We start from the raw sequence: 21,839 nt of genomic DNA, 5'->3' as shown, positions 1-21,839 counted from the left end.
GCGGGCGTACCCGTTAGAAGAGAAAGATGAAACAGACGGAGCGGACGACGAGGAGGAAGCAGAAGTCTTTCGACTTGTGCAGATGCCACGGGCAGATAAGCTACCGTAAGGGGCCACGCCTTCGCTCGCTCGCGGAGCAGCCGTGATCCGGCGAAGAGAGCGACGAAGTCGAGACGCAACTGAGGGAGGCGCGCACGCGCTTGACCCGCGAGAAGCAGGAAGCGACGGGAGAGAACACCAGACGGATCGAGGGAAGGATGGGAACGAAGCGTTCTGGAGATTCACTGCGCAATATGGGGTGGAGCTTCGCAACCGATAATGCAGCTGGGAAATGGATCGGACCGGAGACGGCAAGGGAGAACGGCGTGACACTGTCGAGAGACCAGGCGACTGTCGTTTTAAGGAAAAGAGAGCAAACCGACGAGCGAAGGACGCGAAAGAGCAAAGGGAGAAAGAGAACAGCGGGCGGGGACCGAGCGCGGCAAGCTGACGAGAACCGCCCAAGACCGGGGACGAGGACGGAGCGCCACGAACCGCAAGCGTCCGCGAACAAAGGCAACGACGATGTGCGCATGACGCCGAACAGGGCTCAGAGGCTGCACTCACCGAAGAATTAGTCACGGACTTGCCCCGTGTGGTGCGCCTCGAAAGGCCCGTTATAAAGCGGGGATTTGCCCCCACTTGCCCCATCTTTGGGACATGGGGGGAAAGATTGGTGGGCGACGAAAGAAAGAACAGCGGCGGAATTCCGCGTTCGAGTTCCTTTTTACAGCGCCGAAAAGAAGAAGCAAATGCAAGGAATAGCACCGGATCCCCTGCTCGGTTACCCTTCATTTAGACGGGGTTCCCGAGAGGGACAGCAGCCTGGAGCCACCTGAGAGCACACGGCTTCGTGCGCTCCAGAGAGATCACAACCGCGCCACGTTTGTTTCAGGCCGCCTTGAAAGAAATAGGAATTCTCTGCTTTTTGCCACATCGGGCATTCTTACGTGCGCTGTCGGGTCCACTTTGCCGCTGGTCCTGCCGGGAGGCGGCGGTAACGGAAGGCGTGTGTAGGGTCACGGGCAATTGCTCGCGGGTTGGTGTGCGGTCTGTTAACTAGACAGTAAATGGGACCAAGAGTGAAACATGCATCTTGGATTGAAGACGCAAATCCATCTGATGTGTACGGCTGACACAAACAGCATCGAAGGCGAACCGTGGACAGCGTTTCTGGGACTGCTCGGCACGGCACGCTTCGCCGAAACAGGCTGCGTGCGGGAACATCAACGGCAAATAGTTGAACACATAAAATCAAAGAAATGGGCTCGACAACGGAGGAGCTTGTCAACGTCCAGTCAGAGATCTGTTCCCTTGATTGCCAAAGGCGTATTTGAAACAACAAAGTAACGACGGTAGGTGTCCCGGACCCGACAAGATGATCTGCAACTGGACGCTGCGAAAAAGAGCCCCGCATTTCAGATGGAGGCACTCGAGATCGACAACGTTCCACACGTCGGGGGCAGGAATGATTTTCCCCATTCAGCGGTGCTTGCATTGAGTTGCAGGACAGATTTCTACATGGGTGCATAAAAGAGCCACGAATGATGAACGACGTCAAAACACTTAGTCTCGAAGGGTGGCCAGCATGTCTATCAACGGACTGTCCAAGTCGGCTGCCGTATACACCACTAGGCGCGCCCGCTTGCCGTTTAGGTGGCAAACAAGCGTTCGATGTCTGTATTGAAGAAGCCTACCGTAAAACCTAGCTTCCATGCGCGTCGTCTTCGTCCGACGAATTTGACAAAGTGCTAAATCTGCATGAGATTAACTGTACCGAGCTCCTGCACGTAGGGGGGGTGTCTCACAGATACCTGCTGGAGTGGCCACTGTGTTCTGCAGCTACTCGCTGTCGTCTCTCGCATTTCTCGGTCTCTCAGCTGTACGGAATTGGTGAGAACGCGGTTTGCCTGTGCCGGCAGAACTCTATTCTTCGGAACCCAAGAGGAGTCCGATGGTGTGTGAAACAAGCCCTCGCCCTCTGAGTCTCATCAAACACAAACAGAAGCTATTCTTCGTAGAAGTACGTTGCCATTTTTGTTACACCTCCTTTCCGGAAAACGACGTAGCACGCCGACTGGCTGCAAACTCCGCGTACGACCTCCCGCAGCCGAGCACTGAACGGCTAAATGCCTGCGGCGCAGGGATTCCCGTCTCGCCGTCGCGAACGCTTTTCCATCGAGCCGCTCTGTGACCCTAAGCCAGAAGGGGAACCCGAAAAGAAAAAATCCCTTAGTACATTGCCGAGTATTCGTAGAGCTTCCGCTGACTTTCATGGATCCTGCCTGCGCAGTGGGTGGTGTTTCGGCCTTCGATCTATAGAGTGTGTCACCATCTAAGAGTATTTCACCCCCCGGATTTACATGTCGTATTTGAATGCATGTCTTGTCTACAGAAACGCGCATGCGGTCTGTTAGTCCTATCGTTACTTAATGAATAACAGAGACAAGTACACCTCGTTTTGTGACGCAAAAATGGACGCTGTACCCACAATGGTGAACGTCATTACTAACGGCTTGGGAGTACTCAGTTTGCCACAATCCACACCCGCGATGGCCCCACTGCACCAATGGTCCTTTGGGAACGGGCTATCAGCGGTGACGCTTTAAGCATTTTCCTAAATGTACTGAGTGTGACTCATGATGTTCCCATCCGTACGCCATAGAACAAAACATACCCTGGGCTGCTTCAAGACAACGTCCTCTGCAGCACCCACTGTATACGCGTGCTTAACCGTACACACAAAACAATCTCCCGCGGGAACAGCGAGAAACAAATCCTCCTCTGGGAGCACCAAACCAGACACCACGCCGCTGCTTCATGCTACGTTCGACCCTATGTAAGCCCGGTTCTCTCACCGACTATGTGGCGAACAACAGCCACTGTTTTCACATACACAAGCTTAGACTGACGACGTCTCGCGCAAAGAAAGCGCAATCGCACTATCCTGCGTGCACATGAAATCGCCATGTGCCTGATGCATGCATAAGCGGGACGACGACACGCATACAATTGTCCGGTTTTCTCTCCGCTGACAAAACCCTGAATGCTTGCCCGGCTCACATCCTCTTGAATGCGTGTGCCGCACCACTTCCCCACTGCTGTATATCTTGTTTTGAATGCACACGTTCACTGGCGTGCACGTATTCGGCCTCCACGCATCCCCCAGGAAACTGCTTTACACCACCACATCCCCGCTGACAGCCTATCCAACAACTATGCTGGTTCTGACAACAGAGGAAGATGTTGCCAGTGGTCGTCCAGCTCATCGCCCCGCCGGTGCTGTGAAGAAGCGCGAAAACCGTCTCGACGCAAACGAAGATGCACAGGGTTCTCAGCCCGCCTCAAACGGTCTAGCTATGTTGCATTGCTAAGCAGTCGCGTCCAAACTGCCGCCGCCCGGACGACAGAACTTCACAGTGCTCAACACTGGCTAGGTATCCCGAGAATTTCTGTTTTTCCGGGCTCGGGAGAACTTGCACGATCGTGGGGACCACAATCGTTCTGTCCCTGTCAAAACGGCATCCATTTGCGCTGCAGGTATTGAGAAACCTCACATGGCCTTCTGCTCTGCGATGGAAACGCATTTGGTTTTCTCTTTTGCAAATCATGTGTCGCTCCCGGTCAGTTGTTCCGGTTTTCTCTATCTCTCCCTCAATCACCGTCTACACTGCACAGCACGCCAACCGCCGAAGTGTGCTGTCGCTCTAACACTTTCGACACGGAGCTTCCGTAGTCCATCTCATCAGATCCAAGCGAAATCTTGAGGGAAACGGGTGCCGAACGAGATGAGTTTGATCTAGGCAGTTACCGGGTGCTCCGGTTGCGGTTGAAACGGCCTGCATTTCATACAACCATGAGCACGTCGCTTAGCATCATGTTGGATCCGCTGACCCCCTGAACTTGCCGTCGCTACCTCCTTCCATACTCGGGACCCTGACAGAGGCGCCTCTCTTTCCACCTTGCGTTCCATAGAAGTGCCGCTCTGTATCGATATGCCTCTCGCCTTTGGATTGCACTGTCTGAAGAGGCGCGTGTGTTGCTACCGAATTGACGTCATTCGAGTGTACCGCATGTTACCAACCTCTCCTGCGGACCTTTAGGCCTCGAATCTACAGCAACACGCCGTGGGCACTGGACGTTCTCCTCGTCTATACTCAGCCCAACTCCGTCCTCACCACCCTCTTGCACTTTCTGTTTGCCCTTCCCCAGAAACGCAGACTCAGCTATCAGACCACCGCTCACAGGCAAGTTGCTACAGCAACCCTATGCCAGAAATTTGCACACAGGGACAGGCGTCTGTGAGGCTGCGTCCGTACTGACTTGACACTGGCGCCCGCGATCCTTCTGTGCCGTTGCCTCTGCACATCGTGCAACCGATCCGCCGCTACCAACTCCGGATATGATCGACTCCTGCTACCGCCAGCCGGTGACAAAACGATTCGACCCTTTTTTGTTCCCGCTCGGACCACAACCAGGCGTCATCCGGGTCGCAGCGACCAGTGACAAGAGTTATCTCCTCGGCTCTGCGTGCCCCCTGAGCTGCTAGCTCAGAACTTGGACCCGACGTACGGGAGACGGTTTGCAACGGGTGCTCAAGGTCTGACTCGAAAACCACCGGCCCCCTGTTGGCTGGTTTCGTCCTTGCTTCCTGGGAATTATCATCATTGTTTGTCTCTGCTCTGGTCCGGGCGTTATAGCATCGGCAGGTACCTTGCACACGGTTCTTCGAGGGACGATCTAAAAACGTATGTAGACCGCAACGTGATTGGCATACACTTCTGCATCGCCATAGACGCCCAATACTAGTGGAGTTTCCACGTTCCGTACACCGGTCGAGAGGGCTGTTTGACGACTCAGATTCACCTCCAGAGTTATCCCAAGTAGCACGAGGCTCCTCGCTCCTGGGGGTTTGAACAGCTGGTTCTTCCTCACGTGAGGGGGAGGGAAACGTCGGCAGAGCCGAGTGCATGCGCGAAACAGGAGGCAATCGGAAGGGTTCGTCCTGTTGCGCAGTAGCCTCTGGTTCGTCTATACGCGGTCGCCATGACTTGTCACCCACTTCATCGAAGGCCTCGGAACAGCCAGTATCGCTCTCTTGGGTAATAAGACCATCCACTACACCGTCCTGTACTGCAAATCTGGAAAGATTTGGGGAGCTGTCGGCTGGTTTGTTAACACTTCGTTCTGACGAGGATTCGGCGAGGCCAACCGGGACGCAGTCTTGCCCCTGAACTTCATGCGTGGATGTGTGAAGAAGTCCAACCGCGTGAAACTCGCCTTGTCCCCAAACAGGCCAAGGTCCTCGGAGTTCTGTCGGGATTAAAACCCCGGGAGCAGGCACTCCGTGTCCGAATCCAAGAGTCGCCTCTTGTCCTACATCGAAACAACCAACATGCCCCGCTGATGGAAGCAAGAAGTATGGCCCCGTCGGGTCTGCAACGGGGCCTGCCATTGGAAAAGGGGAACACAGGAACACGGACTGGCCAGCCGGATGCAACTGAACCTGTGAAGGTAACAGCTCTGGAACTGACGCGCTAACAAAAATAACTGGTGGTGGTGGGCCAGGCCCGAAGGTCTCCTGCTCCTTCCTTTGTGGGTAAACCGCGAACTCGTGTCCAACGTTTCGTATTGCTGCAGCAACCAGAGACGCGTCGTCGTGCAAAAGACTCTCACTGACCCCCAGTTCAGCACATACTGGTGACATAGGCCATCCGTGTCCTGGCAAGCCACCTGAAGAACTATCGAGACCCGCTGTGCCGTGGCAATACAACGGAGCAAACGCCGGTGAGACAACTGCTACACTGTGCCCCTGAATTGATGCATATGGTGATACAGATCCAAACAAGCCCCCGGACGGCAGAGAGGGGCCCAAGTCCATCACGCCCCTGATATCAGCGGGGTCGTGGTGACCACCAGCACCTGTGAGTGCGGTTTGCCGGACTGGTCTTTCTGCTTGCTCCGTTGAGGTCGTCGAAGGCACTGAGTTTCCCGTTCTTCTCTCACTCCGTCCTTCCTCCACATTCTTGGGCGCATGCTCTATGTCACTCGTCATCCCCTTCTTCTCACGCGTGTCCGTGTCCACAGTAGCGCCAGTAGGAGTGACTGTCTCGTGGCCCCAATCCCACCTTTCTCTTCGTCGCTGGGACTGCGCCACGCTCGAAATCTCCTGGACCATGGCATTAACAGTAGGAAAGATTTGTTGGTCCAACTCTCGTTCCCCTCTATTAACATGCATTGCTGGGACACTGTGGCCATGTTTTTCACCATTTTGAGACCCAGAGCTCAACGCTGCTGCCCCTTGGCAAACGCCTGTGGGACACACTCCTGCACAGTGTCCGCCTTTCTCGCCTTCTGTCCCTGCCCTGCAAAAACCTGTACCACGTACTGTACAGCCAGGTTGATCACGCGTTTGAACGTCTAAGGCGGCAGGAACACGTGCCGGCATTAGATACGCACCAGATGAGGAGCATTGATCTTGGGGCTTCGAGTTTGCCAGCGACGCACCTCTGTGTTGCAAGATCTCACTTGCCCGCTGCTCACCGTTTGGATGCCAGTGCTGCCTTACTTTTGTCGACGAGGGCCCGTGAGACCGACGTACTCCCACCTCAGGTGTAGGCGATACAGAGGCGACAGTTTTTGACTCGGTGTTCCTGTCACTGACGTCGCCCCAAGGGCTGACAAGCAACGGCACGGAGCTGGCCGCTGCTTTGATAGCGGCATTCGAGTCGATACAACCGGAAGACTGATGCGGCGTTCTCCCATCTGGTGACGCCCTACTCTCACCACAACGGAATGGTTGAGAAGGAAAAGAGGAAGAGAGAGGTGGGGGGGGAGGAATTGGAGGAGCAGTACGCTTCCATGTTCCGACTGTGTCGCGAGAGCGTCCCGACCTTCCGGCCCCTGGGAAGCTGACCACGAGCATAGACCGCGTTTGTTCGAGAACTGGTCTGCCGTAAATGCTCTGGCGAGAGGCGTGACACTCGACCCCGGCGAGCTCTCCAGATGCAGCGGATGTCACAGCTTTGACCACTGAGCGGTCTGTAATATCCTTGCACCCTCCGTTATGTTCGCTTGTGTCTAATCCACGACCACGAATCTCCCGGCCAGTGTGCACAGATGCCGGTAGCCTGATGTTCTGATGGCTCTGAGTGGCTTCATGTGCAAGCTTGTAGCTGCCGAACGGTTGCTTTGTGCCAACACCAGCAGGCAAGTCCACAACTGGAAATCCACCCGCGCAGGACGACGGCGACGAAAGAACTGAGGAGCCCGCATCATACGCGTACGGCCTGAACTGAGCTCTCATGCTCTTCGCTACTTTCACAGAACTCCTCGCTTTTTCCGATGACAGATGCCCCTCTGGGAAACCAGGGAGTTTTGGCTTTGAACATATTTCGGAGGGACGCTTCACAGCGGCGTCTTCACTTCGTTCCACCACACCACACAGCGGCTTCATTCGCCGCAGCATGTCAGGAAAATCCTGTAAACCTTCCTCTTGGGTGGGGGGCGGCTGGGAGGAAGTCAGTGGTGCGCATTCCTGGTTAGGGAAGTCTGACGTGTGGCAGACATGGGAAAATGCAACTGGAGCAGCCTGCTCTCGCAGATACGATCCTACTGTTCGAGGTGTCGCGCGAGAGGAGGAGTAAGATGCAGGCGGAGCAACTATGGGTGGAGAAAATGACATGGGCGAGGCGGCGAACGCAGAGCATGCAGCAGTCGACGACGGCGGAGACGCCGTTCCGCTACCGTAAGGCGACGAGCGAGAACGTGTACCTTTCGCACTTCCGTTGCTGCCCATCGCCGCAACAGAGCCGAATGACATGCAAGCCGCAGATCCTTCCGTGTGCAGTGGAGATCGGCACACTCCGACCGGCCGCGAGCTCCTCTGTTCATCAAACCCTCGGCCGCACGGCGGCTGACTGACAGGCGCCGGGGGTGCAGCTCTGGTAGATGTCAACGATGGGCCACATCCGTCATGGCTGGCAACACCACGTTCTCCATCCCATGGAGGGTGATCTGCGACGCCAACGGCATGCCGACCTCCCTCGCTGACTCTGCTGAACACAAGGAAGCCACGACCAGTGGACCTTACATCAAAAAGAGAGCTTGACGACGTCGGTCATGTCCGGGGGATGAGCGTAGTGTTCAAGAAGCAATCCTCGATTAGAGGCAAAATCGCTTAGGGTACGGCGCATGCTCCTAAGGTCCAGAGCTGTCCAGCGACTACATTCGCGATGCTCTCTGCCTTTGGCCGTGCTCGCCACTTGCCCATTTCAACACCCTGGAGACCCGCCAAGCTGTAGTGCCAATGTCGGAACAGAACTGGCAATGGAAGACTACATACGCGATGCCCCAGCTTCAGATCTGCGTGCACACAGTCGCTACCAGAAACCGGAATCCGCCTTTCCTCACTTGCCGTGACCTGCTGGCCAGAAGATGCAAATTTGTGTCTTGTATATTTCGCCAGTTCCCCTCAAGTCGACAAGACCATGTGCGAAAGCGCAGTTCTCCCCGCGGTCGCATCGTCCTTCTCGGAAAGCCCGACAGAGACGGGTTTTCGCGAGATTGGGAGGGGTACGCAACTCCTCTGGACTATGTGCAAACTGGCAAGATGGTCCATGCTTGCAGCGGCCTTGGCGCAAAAACCTGCACATCTTCGTCTTGAAAAAGATTGTGGATATGGTGGACCCCCTCAAAGACGCTGGCACCAGGATATTCTCGGGAGAAGCGGGCGGCTACAGGCGACACGAACACAACATACCAAGTCAACATTCCTCACACAAGCAGGGGCATCTCCACGACATGACAAAGTGGCATATATCCGTGTAAACGCTCGCATTCCCCGGAGCATGAGGGCGAAAATGGTGCGGTTTCCCCCGTCATTCCACAGTTCACGACTTCCCTTGACGCTTACCCTAGAAAAATAACAGCGCCTGCGGTGAACATTCGGATCCCGACAAGGAGCAACCACACACGATTCCAAGCAGGAGTTCTCGCAGATTATCCACTGCGACATATCTTTTCTCGGAAACCGACCGCTTTCCTGGTGCATCACCCAGCTACCGACCGGTAACGCCTCCGGTTTCAGAGAAGTCTCAGTGAAGTTCCTCCACGGCGTAACGCCACAACATTTTGTGGCGACCGGTATGTCTCCTTGCAGTGATTCGATTGTGGATGTGAGCAGTAATACCACAGGAGGAACAGATGTGATCGTCAGACATCTTCGGCAAATCAGTGACGCGTCGCTATGCCACTCACCAGAGTTATTCGGCCGCTGAAACTCTGCTCCTGTTCTCCTTTTGCAGGCGGACAGCTTTCATCAGCACCTTTTGAGAGTGGTTCCTTACTCTGACCCGCTTGCCCAACCTCCTTCCGTTGGCCTGTGTCTGACAAGACACCCGCTATCAAATCCAACGCCTCGCCATCCCGCATTGAAAGTGCCTTCGCCACCGAACCTTTTTCACCATGTTTCACCCGGCGTCTTCGTCCGCGTCTGCGTGAATCATCTTGAGATCCTGACACTCTGTCACAGGCTTGCTCCATAAGGTGCTCTCGTGCCGTAATCGTGCTCACGGCCCCTACCAACCGTCCTGCAGCCTCTAGTCCTTCCTCGCTGAGATCTTGAGCACTATTCGTCGAGCCTCTCCTTTCAGCACGCCCCGCGACTGTTCCACGACCGCACCGATCGATTGGTTCGTTGCACGCAGTCATACACCCACGATCCCTCCTTTCTACGCGGCTTCTCTTCCTTCGTCTGCCTTTCCGACCCATCGCTGACTGATGAAGCGGGAGGGGTCACGGAAGATGAAGCGCCGACGAGAGACGACTGTACCTGACTCTGTTATGCCACCTCCACCGAGGTACCATTCACGCGTAGATACGGATGACGACAGGGACAACCGAGCAACGCGCTCAGCGCTCTCCAACAGCGATACTGCGGGGAAAATATAATGTTATAAAGATGACAGCCCTACCGCTTTGGACATATCCGTCTGAAGCCTCCATACTACAGATATTCCGTGTGTGCTTCTTGCGGCGTGAAAAAAGACACCTTAATAGACAGGAGAGGGCCTCTACCTTCCGATATATGGACAACGGAACAAAAACGGTCCTTTGGGCCACTTCCGCCCTTCAGAAAGATTTCGCACAACAGTTCGAAACGGAATTCACTGCGACGAAGGAATTCGGCAGGCAAACGCCGCTGTGAAGAAAAAACGTATTGAGTAATAATAAAACAACGGATACTATTTTCGTTGCCGTCCCTCCTCTGCAAACGATACCGGTAAAGGTAAACTGGTACCCCCTTGTTAACGCCGTCTCCATGCAGGTGATTCGTGGCGCATGTACTGCGCTACATCCGCGGCTTCACAGTATTCCCGAATCTGCTACGGTAAATCCGATTCACGCTTTTCTCCCGCATTTCTACCAATACTCCACCACGCAAATGACCTCGGCACCTCTCTCTGCCTTTCGGTGAAAAACCGCCATCGGTCAACGACACAAGCGAGCGTTGTATCACAATCGCGTCGACAAACAATGCGGGACGGTGCGGCATGGACAGGACCGGTGCTTTGTGCACCAACAAATGTCTACGCTGCGAATAACAAACCACTACGGAGAAGCCCACACTTCGGCGATCACCCGAAGCCCTCTACGAAATTTTAACTGTCAGAGCTCATCGCGCAATGGTGAAGGGCAGTAGCACTGCAGGAAAAATGCGCGCCGGTCAACAACTGTGCTGCACCCGCCCACTCTACACAGTAGCTGTGAACTTTTCCTTGACGTCCGCAGTGACAAGGAACGTACTCTACTTTTATTCATCTGTGTAACAGGTGAGAGAACGACGACACAGACACCCAGGGAACGGGAGACACGTTTTGCAACCGTTGTTCTAGGCTTCGACCGATGTTTGCGCGTTGCGGAGCCTGTCCAATGTTCATGACTCTTGTGTGTGCGAAGGAACCGAACACAGCTGCGATCATTACCAAAAACCACCTCCATGAAATCTGCCCCCCATACCCCAACAAGACTGGCATCCAGGAGAGTCGAACCGGGTTAGTCATGGGGCTATGAGCCTACAAACGAATGCAGAGTCCTCACCGAAATTTCACTGGAAAGGTCGCTGTGATCAGCAGCGCCATTCATCCAGAACCCGTCTTAGAGACGCAAAATGTCTCGCTTTTATAGCTTAGCGTGTCTTTTCCTTCTGTGGGATTACGCCGGACGGCCTTCTTCCAAGTGTGAACCACTGGTCACCATACAGGTGTGCTGGGATGGGGACCAGTGGGAAGCCTTTATTCGAAGAAATTAGGGCCGTGATCGCGTGGGTACTTGGCACGTGTTCTGCCGGTGCAACGTGAGAGTACCGAATGCGATCCAGCTCCTCACTAAGGCCAAACAAAAAGGACGCTTTTGCTCAAGCGCGATATATAGAACAATATGAGCTAGGCACCGTGCTTGCATTGGGCAGTGAACGCAAGAGTGGGCACAAGACATTTGGCCGTCTGAATATAGTGGGTTCGAACCTCTCGACTTCAGTTCCGGCATGGGTCACCCCTCCCCCCCCTCCTCCCCGCCCCCGTCTCAACCCGGAGACCAACCCGGGTTGAGACTGCCGCTGTGGAGACCCAGACTGCTAGCGTGTGAGTCCCTTTTTCGCTTCATTATGCATGCACTTAAAACCCACGCGCACCCACATCTATCCGATAATTTGGTTTTCAGTTTGTTTTGTTGTCAAATCGCAGAGACCTCTCTGAGTGTTGGAAAAGCACTAGCCAGCAAACCAGCAATGATACACGTCGTGGTTCTCTGATGCGATCGAACGCCGTGCTGCATCTGTTCACGTACCGTCGACCGTGGGGAGCTTCAGGGAAGACCTCATTACCTCTGTGAATTGTCATGCCCCATCAACTTGTGACAGAGCGGAGAGCCGAATGTAGGAGGGGGAGTTAGGGCGAGGCAGATGGTAAGAGGAGCAAACCGGACCACGATTTGCTTCGCAAGAGCGAGAGCGAATGAATGTGCGGGAATATGCCTACGCATGTGTGCGGAGCGCGCTCATTGCTGCCCACTGGAGCGGAGAAGTTTGCAGCGACTTGCGTCCAGCGGCAATCTCACCTTTTGCCCTCTCGCACAATAAACTGACACGCGGGGTTCGTGGGCTTTGCCAAAGCCATTTTCCCGTTATTGCACTGTCCGCTTTTTCTGAGCATGTGGTTTTTTGTGTGATGGACAGAGGCGACGGAAGCGTGTAGCGGCCGGCAGATGTTCCATGCAACGGGATGCAACGGTAAAGCAGAAGAGGCTTCGGCTGGTGTTTTGCGCAAAGTTGACGTCGCATTTTGCTGAACGTGTAGGGGTAAGCATTGTCTCGCGCGATACCCGAAGGCGTACTCACAGGGTTGTTATTTCGTTTGACGCACCGCCTAATTCATATGGTTTCATCGCCTCCTCATATATTGCTGTAGTGCGACATTTCTGCTTGCGGGATCGAGTGATTCTTCGGTTGTACCAGATGTTTCCCCACCTCTGCCCCCCTCTCCTGGTCCCAAGCAGAAGAATCGCTTTCCAGTGTGCCTGTGCCTTGCAGGAACTGCCCCTAGTTCTGTACCTGTCTCGTTTTTCTGCCGCCGTTTTTCGTAGGAACCAAGGGAGTTGTAGCTTTACCCCGTCCCCTGAGCAGACAAGAATATTGTAGGCCTGAAATCCGTAAATCCACTTTCTCGTGTAGTGCGCCATCTCCCGAAGGGTGCGCAACACATGAGGAGTGTTTGCGACCCCAAGGGATTTGAACTTTTCTAGCTTCGTCACCGACAAGGAAGTCTGTTATTGTTTGTTGACAGCGTTTTCCAAGAGGGTTTTTCAAGAGCACTTGTCAAATTTTCTCGCCCAGTTTCTCGTCACGAGTTTTTGCCGTTTCGTCAACGCGTACAAGACTGTGTTTTACTGATCGCTTACGCGTTCATTGCCCAGTGAGTTGTTGGACGATTGTTGTTTCATTTTCGGAATCGCGTTATAATGGTGAATGCTCGTGGACAGAGACTGCCGACAGTGTTTTGTTAGGATCACCCGGCTGTGATGTACACACGCCGCCTCCGACTCCATAGTTGTTTTTATCGGCTGCCAGCCACGCTAAACAGTCATTCCTTCACAGCTCATCGACGCTGCTGACAGAGGTGACCTTACCTTCACTTCCTTCTTTGTTTTCGAGAAGTTCAAACCCAGGGAGCAACATAAACCATACCCCACACGGAGTGTCTCGGGCTCGTACCGCCTGCCGGCACTTTTCCAAGGGTCGATTTCCGTTCCTCTCCATTGTCTTTTATCAGCGGTCTTCTGTGAAAGGGCGTTGGCTTTGACTGCAGCAATTGGTCGGAGTTGATCATATCTCATGCTGCCGGCGCCTCTCACCGTGTAGGCGGATCTCTGTCGACACTGGGCAGCACGCTGCTCAAGGAATGCTGCAAAGTCTCCCTCGACATCATTCCCCGCTGGTTTCCGTGAAATTTGCGCGGCCTGGTATTGCTTGGTAGTGCGCTGCAGGATGGAAAGATCAATCCACAATTTAGCAAGTATCTCAACACACCAAGAAGTTCAGCCGCTGAGAACACCGGCTTCATACATCCACAGGATCCAACGTCGCTCGCGGGCCGCCACACGCCACACAAGTAGAGGAAGCAGCGTGGGTCAAAGTGGGGGAACTGGTAGCATTAGCACTTGCAGCAGCGGTCGAGATCTGAGTCGACACGTTCCCGTTTCCAGTTACAAGGCGGCCCCCTCAACACATGACCTGCGCAATCAAGGCACCTCGCAGGTGTATGGACACTTCGGCTTGGGACGTTATGGCTTGGGGATAGCTTGTGAACGGTCGGTTTCAGCAAGCGATTCCCAGTCGTCTTCCCAGGCTCTGCGCAGGACATCGACAAGTTCTCGGGCTGACGCTTCAAAGCGCGACGAACGCGCGGTTGAATCCCTCGGAGATACTCAAAACACCAGAAGGCGAAGTTCGCGTCACTGGCTCGGTATTGGCTGCATTACACGCGGCAACAGAGAGAGTGAACGCAGCGGCTGTGTGACAGGTGATGTTCCGGCTCAGGGGTCAGAAGCAACGGAAACTAGTCGTGGTCCCCGACGACGAGCAGATGCTTGCCCCACGCAGGCAAAGCCTGGTCGCGTTCGCGCAGGCGGGGTCAACGACAAGGAGCAGCTAATGGTTGCCTCCCCGGCGCCGGTTTATCGATCCAGGGGTGAACGCCAAACGGGCTGTGGGGACGGCGGCTGGACAGGAGACGGTCAGTTGCTTAATGACACACCAAGCGAACCAAATCGAACAAGGCGCAGGAGAAGAGGGAAAGCATCCAAACGATGGAATGGATATAAAGCGGAGACTCCAGCAGAATGGTCTACAGAAAACGTGAACAGTGAGGGTGAGCACGTCGACGAGGCGGCGCCGTACGGAGAGAAAGCCGAGGCTGCCAGGTCTGCGTTGTGTCGCCGCTCGAGCAATGGGCAATACAAAGGAAACGGCAGGGAACTCAGTTCCGGCGTTGGAGATGTCTCCGAGGCTGCGTGTATCTCTGAGATTCATCACATCCCAGGTCAATCCATTGATCGCGGGCTAGTCGCACAAGACAGCAAAAAAGCGATAGAGGAAGGCGTCCGTATGATCCTCCGAGTAAGCCTTGTACGATGCTGTCCTGACACAGCTACGAACCCTTTCCCTTACACAGCTGCGCCGGGTCCCAGTCAGGCTTGTGTCTCGTCAGAGTTAGCAGTGGTCCTGCAAAGATTCGTAGAGAGGACGTCGGGTGGGTTGTGATTCGAATAGCTAGAAACATATCAGCGCGGTGGTCTTGCTAAGGGGTTGTCACGGAAGATTCATGTTGATGCTGGACGTTGCACGAACCAAAGTGCTGCCGCTTTCTCCGTGTCACAATGACCACCCGAAAGAAATCGAACGTTGCCACAGAAACTGGTGATCGACCGCGCCGTTCGTTTTTTCAGAACTGTGGAAAGCGCGCACATGTTCAATACGGGTGGGCTGGGCTGTTGGATTCTTTGTCAGCGACGCCATTGATTCGTTACAGGGATGATATCGGGGTGCAATGGGCATATCAGAGGTTTCCGCTGCGGGTGCGTGCGTTGTGTGTCTCAGGCCATGGGCGAAGACGTCACTCGGCCAGGGTTGCAAGACACGCCTACGAGAGTCGCTGCTGCCATGGAGTTTTTCTCCCAGGGCTACCGGGCCGATCCGAAAGGTACCGTCGTTTCCCATCGGAAAATATAAAGGGAGCTCGGGATGTCCTTCCCAGTTATGTTGCGTTCTAATGTTGGCGTCGAGGTACGCATTCATCCAAAACCTTAGCAGAACTCGCGTAGTCTTGCTCGCTTCTTCAGGCTGCTTCACGGCTGGTAGATGAGAAGAGACGCGGTGGCTGAAGCCAGTTTTCCTTGATGAAGTGAGATGTGTGCATGTGCCGCTGTGCATGCAGAAGTGGTAAAGGACGCCCTCTTCAGCGTGGAGGAGGGGCTCGAAGAAGGGGACTGCCTCACCGGCAACCAAGGCATGGTCACTGTGGGGCAACTCGATGTCAGCTCGCTGTGTGAACACCACCTCCTCCCGTTCGTCGGCAAGTGCCACATTGGGTAAGGAGGCTGCAACTGGGCGTAGTCGTCGAGGATCGACAGGCAAGTGACGCTGCCTGTCTGCAGAGTCGGCGACTGCGCCTCCGCGAGGTGTCCAGGCAAATGCGCGGCGACTCCTCAGCTACCGAGGACCTCGCTGTGAGGCTGCCTCGCTCAGAAAGGAGCCTTCCCTGTGGTGCACATCTTGGCTCTTTTGCGTCGCGGTACCTCGTGTCAACGCTGCACAGCACGTACCGCGCGTGCATGGCTCTTTCCCGCAGGTATATCCCCGACAAGCACGTGCTGGGTCTTTCTAAGTTCGCTCGGATAATGCGCGTTTACGCATGCAGATTGCAGATTCAGGTAAGGGTTCCTCTTGGTTCGCAGCAGCTCGCAGATGTCCACGGACGTTTTCGGGGGGACCAGGTAGTGCGGCTCCTATACTCATCGACAGAGCGCGAATCCTGGCATGCTCTGTCGTTAGATTCGTGACATCCGTTCTGTGTACCTGCCGCTGTGAGACGCAGGGCTTGACTATGACACTGTGCATGGGCACCACCAGCGTTGAATCTCGAAGGCGGCCTTTGCGTTTCTGAAGAAAAGGAGACAAGTCCGGTGGAAGTTTCTTCGGCTCCGCAGAGGAACCCGCGAAGGCAGAGAGTGTCTGTGACGCCCAAGAGCATCCCGAAGAGGCGCAATCAAGCACACTGCTTTGTAGAACTGAGTCACGCTGCAGCAAGGGACTGTGCCGCTCAGTGGCCCACGCCCCAGCGCATGCATTCCTTGTCTCCGTTTTGTACAGGAGCGACTCACGCAACAGATCGCCTTGGCCGTGATGAAAATTGTGAAGCCTCGTGGAGTCGCGGTGTTGCTGGAATGCAAGTAAGATGTGCAACGTACACTGGATGACGATGTAGAAGCTGGAACACGGTAGGGAAGGAACAAAAGTAACGATTCGCGCATAACGCCGTACGTGGCGCCTCACGGCTTGCTCGATCTCCCATCAGCGTCGGTGTCGCACGGACCCATTTCTCCCGCCACAGGGTGGGGGTCTGCACCAGCGGATTTGTTCGGAGTGAATTGTCTCAACTAACAGAGGACGCAGGAATAGAAGCAGTGGCTACGGCGACCCCCCGTGCGGTTGGATGCTGCGTGGGGGGCGAGCTCAACTGGTTCCGCAACGTCGCGTCGATGTGCTGGTGTGTCCGGTTCGCAACACGACTGCGAAAGCTTCTGTTTTGGCCTCTGTGCTTTTCAGACACATGTGCATGGCGATGCGCGGCGTCTCGACTCCTGGCAGCATGACCACCACTACAGCATTCCGTGGCGTCTTTGAGTGAGTTCCAAGGGGTGCTAAAGAGGAAGGCGTAACGTGTCCAGCACGCAGGTTTGACGTCCAATGCAAGGCGCAGCACAAATGCGCTTTTTCATGCCTGACGCGCTTACCTTCTTAGGCGTCGCGAGGTGACGCTGTACACGCTGCAGATTCGTGCAGAAAGGTCGTCCCGTGTGTCGGCGAGCGCGGGCCGCTCCTGACGCAGTTGCTTGTCCCTTCCGTGCCCATGCTTTCAGAACGGATTTTGCCCTTCGGAGCGAGTTCCTGTCGTCGATTGCTCGGCAGCTACCCGTTAGGACCTAATCTTTCTGGACGGATTTTGTCTTCGCTGGAAACGGGCTACCCCGCCGTTTTTAAAGAGGTTGCTGGTTTGCCCGTGGACCCCCAGGCCTCCGCTGGCTCACCTGGAACTCCGTTTATCGCGCGATAAAGGTGGTTTGCGGCATTTGCCTCCGCCAAGGCCCCCGTCCAAAAACAGATGCCCTAAATTTGATATTCAAGGTAATCTGTTCTGTGAACAACTCGTTTGTGAGAATTTGAAGGACCGCCGCTACACCCATCATGGGGCTACCTGCTGCACTGTTTGCCGGCCGTATTTGACGTCCTAGGCGGCGATGGGGAGTTGCGCCAGCAGTGCGGCCTGGCAAACATGAAAGTTTGCATCAGCCCGTTGCCGTCCTTTCGCCAGGTCGTCTCACCAATCCATGTCTTGTAAGTGCGCATGCACACAGCGGTGGCCGTGATTGTAATAGACGCGCAGACGGCACGTGGTCGTCTGAGCGGCGTTTCAAGAGGTTTGAACCTTTTTGTCTGCACCCAGAAAATAGCCCCATCCTTTGGGGACCTTTCGGGAACGGCTGTAATAAAGGATACAGAGAGATGTAATATCGTGGCTAGCCGTCCGTAGCGAAAGGAGCCCAGTTTCTGGCGGGATCGTTCTTTGGCTTTCTAGTGTTTGTTTCCTGGTAGATTCTGAGAAATACGTCGGCCATGTATGGCGAAGGTTTCTTTCTGTGTTTCCTACGATTGTATCGCCTGCATTGCAGAGGATCCATTTTGTATACGGCTTTACCTGCACGCAAGAGACTCCTGTGCTTGGCGTTTCTTGAAAGGGGATGTGGATCGAAATTCAACGAAGGAAAGGCAGGATAAAACGTTTTGTTTAGGCCTATGCTTCAGACAAAATCATAGAGGGGGTGGTGACGAATAACGTTGTGAAACCCCTGTTCTACGGTAACAACTACTCGTGCTCACAACTCAATTAGTATCTCTCACAAAGGGTCAGCTGCTCGCCAAGTTAGCTGTGTACATCTGGGGCTCTGCGGTAGATTCGCGAAGTGGTGGGCTTGATATAAAAGTCTATCAGGAGGCACCCCCCGACTCTCTGTCGTAGAAGAAATGTGTCCAAGAGAGCTAATGCCCCGCACTGCCAGGCACAAGTGTCCCTAAGTCCAGCCCCCGCACCCAGGAGACAAAAACTTTGCGTCTGAGCGGCCACGCGCTGCATTAAATTGAAAGGAAAACAGTCGGGGCGGAGTGCGCCCAAGAGTAACTTTTCGGTCTCTCGTAGACACCCTTTGACACTGACCCAACGCTGCTCCTGTCCTAGGGTGTGCCCAGGGCTGCATGCATTGACACTGTGTTGGAAATGCATGATACGCGGAACACTCACATCAACCCAGTAGGGTGACGCAGTTCACACTGTCATTTCATCGCGGAACACAACGCCGCCACACGCCACACACTAACGCCGGCCTTCCTCGAACCCCGGAGCGTTAGCCCTGCCTGAAAGATAGCATCCCGCTCAGTAGCTGATTTCGTAAGCGCAGCTTGTCGGCCGCCTTGCATTTCTCGACAGGTGACGACTAAGCTGTTCGCGGCGTCTGAGCGAAAGAGTTAACCGGGTCCAAGCCCGCTGAGGTCGTTCTATCAAAATAGCTGCATATAGGGAAGAGTCTGCGTATTGTCCGGAAGCATTGGTGTGAGGCTTCCCTGTGAACTTGTATTTCACTAAACCCAGTGTGTGCGGCAGCGTACCGCCCAAGCGTCATGACTCTCCGACATCCTGAACCCAGTGTGTGAAGCTCGTGCAAGCTTGTCACAGAAGAAAAACCGTTGCAAAGCCTGACCTGCAGACGCGATGACATGGTGCCTTCGCTGTGAGTCCATCCGTTTTACTTTTCAGATTACCCTTACAGCATCTACCAGCAATCGCCACTACAGCCGCACAGAAATCTGATGTAGCCTTCCCTGTGTGCCCTCGTGACTCACGCGCAACTCGAGTCCAATTGTCACTGCTGAAGCTCGGCCTGTAGGCTAGCCGCAGCGGCCTGTAGCTGGATTTGCAACTGCTTCTGTCGCGCTGAGAACAGTGATTGACAGCATCACACAAACACAGCGCGGCCTCAGTGATCGTCTTCCTTTCCCGCATGTTTCTCGTTGCTGACTCTACATTTGCACTGGGGTGCCTGTTCTTCCGTCTGTGCTGCACGCATTAAACGTACCGGCTGTGACGAGATGACACGCCCATATACCAAAGGCAGCTCTCGCACCCTTTTGTCACGAGGAGGTGAACGCGGAAGAGAGGGAGGTGAGGCAAATGAGCGAAGCTCTGTGTCCAAATAAGTGTGGCTGCGGTGACGCGCTTTGCGGCTCTGCAGAGCAGGAACCGCCTGGCTGATCTCTGCGCGCGCTTGCACGGGCTATCCCCGACCTAAGCGATACCTGCGGCTTTACCTGCGGCCGCTGTGCCAGTGTACGCGCTGCAGGCGCCGCTGTGCAGTATCCTACCAGCTTCTTCTGTCATACAGGAGGGCGAACCAGGACAGCTATGCGATGGGCGCCACCAACAGCTTACTGACATATACCGACACGACAGAGCTGCTGGAATCCCGCAGCAATTCACATTCCAGTTGTGACTCACTACGCTCGATGCATCTGGACTGTTTTTGTTATATTACCCCACAAACAACATCTTCGCAAGTACTTTCAAACAATTGCCACGCTGAAAGAGGTATGGTCCATGTGTGACCGGCAGCGTGGGCCAGGTCCGGAGATGCCGCCTTTTGAGGGAAGCAGTCTGTGCATGTGCAGATCGAATGTCAAGCGTTGACTCACGAACTGCGGAAAGCCGCCCGGCATCGCAGCACGTTTCCTCCTGTGCACACGGTGCATTGGTTGGGGCAGATCTCCAGCGATACTCCATCACGATGCCCCTGATGTCACTCACACCAGAGGCACGTCTTCAGAAACTCTGTCCCATGGCAGCCGTTCTCGGAGCGTCAAACAGATTCGGGATGGCATGACGGGCTCCGCATTGTACGTAGGCTAGGTACTGAAGACTCACTCTCTGTAACGAGTTCCCCGAAGAGAGCTGCACGGCACCGCAGTTGCGCCCTAGTACATGAGCAGCTTTTGGCTCAGAACACCTGGAATGTTGTCTTGAAACGCAATTACTGTTTTCTGTTCCACGAGGCCGAGCGACTCTCCTTGGCCAAAAAGCCCATGAATTCCCCAGAGACAACCCAGGCATCTCGCGGGTTCAGTGGTACCAACTCGTGCACTCCGCTTCAATATTGTGCTTCCGGCGTCAATACCTGATCGGGTGCGAGCTACAGCTGCATCGAACATCTACGCGACCAGTCAGAGTCACTTACCGCCTGGCACGCACCATCGCGGCAGTCTACCCAGGGACGATGCAGACGAGGTGTTTAAGGCGTAAGCGCCCTCGTACTCCCAGGGACACTTCCAACAAGACAGCACTGAGTGCTGCCTGGCAGCGGTAGCTACACCTCTTCCTCTTCGTGCCGCGCGTGGAGGCCACGGGTTTCAGTCAGATGCCCCGACTACTTGAATTACACCAAAAACCAAACGGCTCGCTTTGTGATCCCATCACGCTCATGAAGAACGCACGGACTGTTGTTGAGGAATTTGCCGTGACATACCTGCCAGACAGATGGCGGCTTTTTTTCGTGTGCCGAACACACCGCATCCACTCCGTCAGTGTGCCGTCCTTTTCGACTCTCTGAGAAAGACCGTGACGGATCACCTGCGACAGGGAGGTACGGCCCACAGCGACTGATAAGAAAAGGGAGAATTCCGAGCGTGTCACAGAGTGGTAGGGATCGCGGAGCGTGTGGGCTATCAGACCCGAAGTTTCTGCAGAGAAGGAGAGCTTCTGCTTACCGCCTGATAAAGTTGCCATTCAAACTCGTACAAGAAGAGTTCCATGTATGTCACACACGAAGTCATGCCGGAAACGTACAGCATCTTCCTCGCCCGTTTTCTCTTCTCACTGTAAATCAGCACGGCGCAAGGCACCACTTTACCTTCTGAGCAGGATTGCGACCGCACAAGAACCACACGGGGAGTGTGGGATTTCCAGAAGCCATGATCAGTCAGATCCTTTCCAGAAACTCGCACCGCGATTCTCCCCGTCATAGTCGCGCAGGCTATCGATGATAGCGCAGTCACGTAGCTGCGCGGCAGCTCCGAAGGCTAAAACCTTACGGACTCAAGTACTCGGCCCGTCAGCGCAGTTCTCGTTCTTTGATCCCCGGCGACGGATAGGCCGCACTTTGTCGTCAGGTCCAACAGGCAACGTTTTTGGATACCGCTGCCTTCATCTGCCAGTGAGGCCGAGCAAACACGTGTCGAAGACGTGTGTGTTTGTGGCTAAAGGCCGACCGTTGTCTATCCCAATGTTTCGCTTTTGGTGAGTCCTTACTCCCTGAACGGAAAACGGGAAAGCCACTGTCCAGTTGGCCTTGGCCTGCTCTTAATACCCTTCCGCAACGTAACGGCGTTTCAACAAGTCAGTCCACCACGAGCGAATGCATTG

The 21,839-nt window shown here is 54.7% G+C and overlaps 2 protein-coding genes across 2 annotated transcripts; one reads left to right on the top strand and one right to left on the bottom strand.

Annotated features, from left to right (window-relative positions):
* Positions 1-4,426: 4,426 nt before the first annotated feature.
* NCLIV_008140 (zinc finger (CCCH type) protein, related) lies at positions 4,427-8,774 on the bottom strand (the record flags this gene model as incomplete). The annotated part of the gene is made up of 2 exons (XM_003880327.1): positions 4,427-8,096; positions 8,452-8,774. Coding segments are annotated over 2 exons (3,993 nt in total), but the record flags the coding sequence as incomplete, so codon positions are not given.
* A 4,808-nt stretch (positions 8,775-13,582) lies between these two features.
* NCLIV_008130 (GTP cyclohydrolase, related) lies at positions 13,583-17,003 on the top strand (the record flags this gene model as incomplete). Its single annotated transcript, XM_003880326.1, has 6 exons — positions 13,583-14,713; positions 15,194-15,296; positions 15,531-15,684; positions 15,945-16,026; positions 16,466-16,545; positions 16,922-17,003. 6 exons carry the CDS (start codon positions 13,583-13,585, stop codon positions 17,001-17,003), a joined length of 1,632 nt encoding a protein of 543 aa, XP_003880375.1.
* Between the last annotated feature and the right edge of the window lie 4,836 nt (positions 17,004-21,839).

The sequence above is a fragment of the Neospora caninum genome, chromosome III (genome assembly GCF_000208865.1).
Source record: "Neospora caninum Liverpool complete genome, chromosome III".
NCBI lineage: Eukaryota > Apicomplexa > Conoidasida > Eucoccidiorida > Sarcocystidae > Neospora > Neospora caninum.
The sequence above is the reverse complement of the archived record's forward strand: the minus strand, read 5'-3'. Positions and strand labels throughout refer to the sequence as shown.